The 5,067-nt window shown below is 53.0% G+C and overlaps 1 protein-coding gene across 1 annotated transcript in view; it reads right to left on the bottom strand.

Moving 5' to 3' along the window:
- Positions 1-553: 553 nt before the first annotated feature.
- chl1a (cell adhesion molecule L1-like a) overlaps positions 554-5,067 on the bottom strand; it is a gene marked incomplete at its 3' end in the record, with an annotated part of 53,614 nt that continues 49,100 nt past the window's right edge. The window contains exon 25 of the mRNA XM_079742273.1: positions 554-764. Within this exon, the coding sequence (XP_079598399.1) occupies positions 554-764 (211 nt within the window). The remainder of the gene's footprint in view (positions 765-5,067) is intronic.

The raw sequence follows: 5,067 nt of genomic DNA, 5'->3' as shown, positions 1-5,067 counted from the left end.
CGACAGCATACACATCCAATCACACACAACGCCCATTCTCACACAAACCAATCACGATCCAATCCACGGGGGAATGATTACATCACGCTCTTTACACCAGATGGCGGATGCTGCGGGCCTCTCTCTACTTAAATACGTACGGGGTTATTTGCTTCATACATCCCTCCCTGCGCTCCGTGGTCCTGTCATTATCTGGTTCTTAGTGTTGCGTACGTCTGACATTTGATTTGAATAATGGAAAAAAAAACACGGGGGGCGATCTCCGCGGCGCCGCAACGGAGTTAAAAAGACGGGGGTGGACGTCGTAAAAAAACAATATTTTTTTGTGTTACTTCATCGTCTTCGCGTCGCCATAACGCACCAACGACGAGTTAAAGCGGGGGCTAAATAAAACGGTGTGCCGACAACGTAAATGAGTTGTCGTTATGGGGGCGATATCTTTGCTAACGTTCGAACGCTCGAAAGACGTCGTGTTAATTCATAATCCTTCGTGGTTGCTGTTATTTTGTCCGTGTTGTTGTGTTGTGTTTTTTGTATGTTGGGGGGGGGTCTACTATGCGGGGGCCAGCGTGGGCCCCAGGGTCCCCTCGCTGGAGGCACGCCCCCGCCTGAGCCCCGAGTACTCCCCGATGAAGGAGCCGTCCTCGTTGAACTCCAGCCCCTCGTCCGAGTAGCCCTCCAGCGTGTCCCTGCCGACGGACCCCCCGCCGACAGACCACCTGCCGACCGACTGCCCGCCGCCCTCCTTCAGCGGCTTCTCCTCGCTGTCGCCGCGGCAACACCAGACCAGACCGAGGAGGAGGAGGAGGAGGAGGAGGAGGAGGAGGGGGAGGAGGAGGAGGAGGAGGAGGAGAGGGGGTTCAGTTAGTGCATTCTGGGGCGTATTGTATCGCACAGCGGGCACGTCTCATACACGGCGCAGAACACAAAGTACACACCGGGCACGCAAAGTACGGCACGTGCACGCTCACGCACGTCCACGTGCACACACACACACACACCCACACACACACGCACGCACTCGCCCACATAATTAGGCGGCCACGCACAAACAAACATAAACACACCCACACACACATTCAGTCAGAGGTGTAACATCCCTGTACACAGCTGTGAATTTATCGACACTATAAAACGGTCGCCCCACCGCACGCACACAGTGCACAACGCACGCCGCTACGGGCACGCTGCTACGGCTTTGATGCCACGCCACGGGGGGGTGGGGGTGGTGGTATGTGCAAGCAGTGGCAGCACAGCGGGGGGGGGGGGGGGGGGGGGGAGTAGGGGAGAGAGGCGGGGGCGCTCCCCACACTCAGTCTGCTAATTGCTAATTGCCGAGGCTTCAGCAACAAAGGCAATTTGGATGTTCCCCGAAGGCCGAGCGGGAAATTACACCTGCGCCACGCGCTCGGACAGTCGAGAGATTGAGGGAGGAGGCAGGGGGGTGGGGGGGGGAGGGAGATGGAAGAGAAGTGCGTTTGTGGTTTATGCGTGTGTATGTTGTTTGGTTGTGTGGTTGTGAATGAGTGTGTGCGTGTCTCAGTTTTTGGATTGTGTATGTGTGGTTGTGAATGTGTCTCTCAGCTTTTTTTTGTGTGTGCACGGTTGTGTGTGTGTGTTTGTGTCTCCCTGTTTTGTGTGTGTCTCTGTTGTGTGTGTGTGTGTGTGTGTGTCTGTTTGGTGTGTACGTGTGTATGTGTGTGTGTGTGTGTGTGTGTGCGTAGGGGGAGGCGGCCGTGCAATCCACAACACACACCAGCCTGTCACTGTGGCCCTCCCTGGGGCCCGCGGGGCTCCAGGGAGATTAGATGCCAATTTAAGACCGGGCACCTGGCCAGCAGCACGCAGGTGTCTCACTGCAGACACCGGGTCACCTCAGCCCCAGAGCACCGCCCCCCCAAGCCTGCTCCCTCTGCCCACCCTGTGGCTGATAACACCCCCCCCCCCCCCTCTCTCTCTCTCCCTCTGTCTCTCTCTGTCTCTCTCTCTCTCTCTCTCTCTCTCTCTCTCTCTCTCTCTCTCTCTCTCTCTCTCTCTCTCTCTCTCTCTCTGGTGGAGTTCAGTATTCGGGGCACGCGGGCGTCTGTGTGAGGGTATGGTCCGGGGGGTGGTGGCGGTACACGCGCCCCTCCTTTGTGTCTCCGGCGCCCGGCCCGCAGTGCCGTGTGAGATCCCCGGCCGTTTGGATCGACGGAGATACGCCTCAAACTTTTGATTACATATTTCGACCTCTCCGCATTGGGTTTTTATTCCCCCCCCCCCCCCCCCCCCACTCTCCATCCCTCCCTCCCTCCCTCCCACTCTCTCTCCCTCCCTCTCCCCCTCTCTCCCCTCTCCCTCCCTCTTCCTCTCCATCCCTCCCTCTCTCCCCTCTCCCTCCCTCCCTCCCTCCCTCTTCCTCTCCATCCCTCCCTCTCTCCCTCCCTCTCCCCTCTCCCTCCCTCCCTCCCTCTTCCTCTCCATCCCTCCCTCTCCTCCCTCTCTCTCTTTTGGGTTTTTTAATAACCGGCCTGTTATCAGTCCCCTGGTTCACGGCGGCGTTCTGCCGCACGCCACAAGGTTCCCGCTTCAAGAGCAATCAGACCTGTTTTCTCCGGCAACCCTCCAGCTCCCCGATAAGCGCTCCTTATCGGGAACGCTGTGGAAATGTCCCCCCACCTCCCCACCTTCGTCTCCCACCACGACAGAAGAAAGCTTGGATAATATGTGGGCTGGACTCTCACCGTCAGGTCAGGACAGAGCTAATTTCACTAGCGCTACGATAGGGTGGGGGGGGCAGAGGGTCTCTGTTCATACAGTAGGATCAGACCTCCACACCACGACACCTCCGCCCCCACCACAGGGCCACAGAGCGCTGGAGATATGGGGAGACAAAGAGATGGAGGACAGAGAGAGAGGGACTGGGGAGTGATGAGGAGAGAGAGAGAGAGACAGACAGACAGACAACCGAGGGAAAGAAACAGAAAGAGAGACAGTATGAAGAAGAGAGAGAAGGAGAGACAGAGAGATACAGACAGACAGACACAGAGGGAGAGCAGCAGAGGAGACAGAGAGACAGTATGAAGGAGAGACTCAGAGAGAGAGAGTATGAAGGAGAGACTCAGAGAGACAGAGAGAGAATGAAGGAGAGACTCAGAGAGACAGAGAGAGAATGAAGGAGAGACTCAGAGACAGAGAGAGAGAGTATGAAGGAGAGACTCAGAGAGACAGAGAGAGAGAGTATGAAGGAGAGACAGAGAGAGAGAGTATGAAGGAGAGACTCAGAGACAGAGTGAGGGCTAAAGAGAGATTGGGAGATGGGAAACGCGTCAGTGAGCAGAAGGGAATTATGTTTGCTTTGTCTGGATTTAGGAATGGAAATGGAAATAATGGAAGAATGGAATACATTTATCGGACATGTGTAATATCTATTTTAAAGGAAAAGAAAAAAGGAAAGGAGACAAAGGTAGAACTAGCTTAAAGAATAATCAAATGTGTAAGTGTGTGCTTACGTTTATCTGGATAGGCTTATGTGCCCCTGTGTGTTCTCACATTGGTCTCTGTGTGTGTGTGTCTGTCTGTGTCTACGTGCATACGCATGCATGTAGGTGGGTTTTGAGCATGTCCTGACCTATTCCTTCAAGAAATATATAAACCACTCGTTAAAGCTATACGAGAAGCAAAGGTGGCCACAGCCGCTGCAAACCGCTCAGCAGTCCTTGTTCTTTATTTAACTGTTCAGGAGCCAGGATGGTTGGCAGCTGGGGGCAAGCAGCCAATCACCTCCAAGCTTAACAAGCTCTCTCTCTCTCTCTCTCTCTCTCTCTCTCTCTCTGCTGCTAGGTGGCGAGTTGCCAAGGACCATTGAGCGCTGGCCAATCAACACATTGAAGAAGGCTTCAGCGTAGTGGGAGGGGCCTATGGGGTTCCCTCGCCCGGCTAGCGTTTAGAGCCAAGATGGCCGCCAGGGGAACGAGGCCTAGTGGTCTGTGGGGAGAAGTGAACGTTCACGCCATCGCAGAGAGTCGGAGCCGCACAATATGCTGGACAACGACGGCGGGGAAGTACGGCGGTATTTCTTTGTCCTGAGGATCACCTGTGTTCAATGTAATGGGGGCGCTGTCTTATATACACATGGTCAGAGAGAAAGAGAGAGAAAACCCTGGAAATATGGATTGTCATTTACTTTTACGCACGCACACACACATGCACGCACACACACGCACGCACACACGCACACACCTACACAAACACGACACACTCACACACCTAAGCAGACACGACACACCCACACAATCACACACGCACGCACACACACCCACATAGACACGACACACAAACACACACACACACGCACACTCACACACACACTCTCACCCACACACACACCGACACACTCACACACACACACACTCGCACAAAGATGAATCCTAGAGAAATTGGGTTTTCCTTTATTGTTGTGAGGCCTCAGAAAGCGTTCCCCAGGCTCTAAGAGACTTCATCTCCCTGTCAGACGGAGACGAGACGGAGGTTACCGCACAACTCCCCGCTAACACGGAGCGACACCGTGACGGACGGACACGAAGCAGCCGCAACAAGACGACTCTGGCTGATTTCTCTGCCGTGCGTCTTCACGCACGGGTTGTGGCGTCGTCAACGCCGCCGCCGCCGCCGCCGCCGCCCGCGTCGTGCTGTGCCAGACCTTTTAGAGTTCAGTTAGCTGCTCTGAAGCGTCGGCCAGTGAAGCGAAAACAAACACACCGGAGGAACAGAGCTCTGCCGCGTCTCGGTGTTCGGATCCATGACAGGTATACACTGTATATACTCTGCTCCAGGCCTCTGTGTATATATATGTATATATTTACTGTATATACTCTGCTGGAGGCCTCTGTATATATATATATATATATATATATATATATATATATATATATATATATATATATATATATACTGTATATACTCTGCTGGAGGCCTCTGTATATATATATATATATATATATATATATATATATATATATATATATATATATATATATATATATATATATATATATATATATATATATATATATATATATATATATA

The sequence above is a fragment of the Pollachius pollachius genome (genome assembly GCF_949987615.1).
Source record: "Pollachius pollachius genome assembly, chromosome: 8".
Taxonomy (NCBI): domain Eukaryota; kingdom Metazoa; phylum Chordata; class Actinopteri; order Gadiformes; family Gadidae; genus Pollachius; species Pollachius pollachius.
The sequence above is the reverse complement of the archived record's forward strand: the minus strand, read 5'-3'. Positions and strand labels throughout refer to the sequence as shown.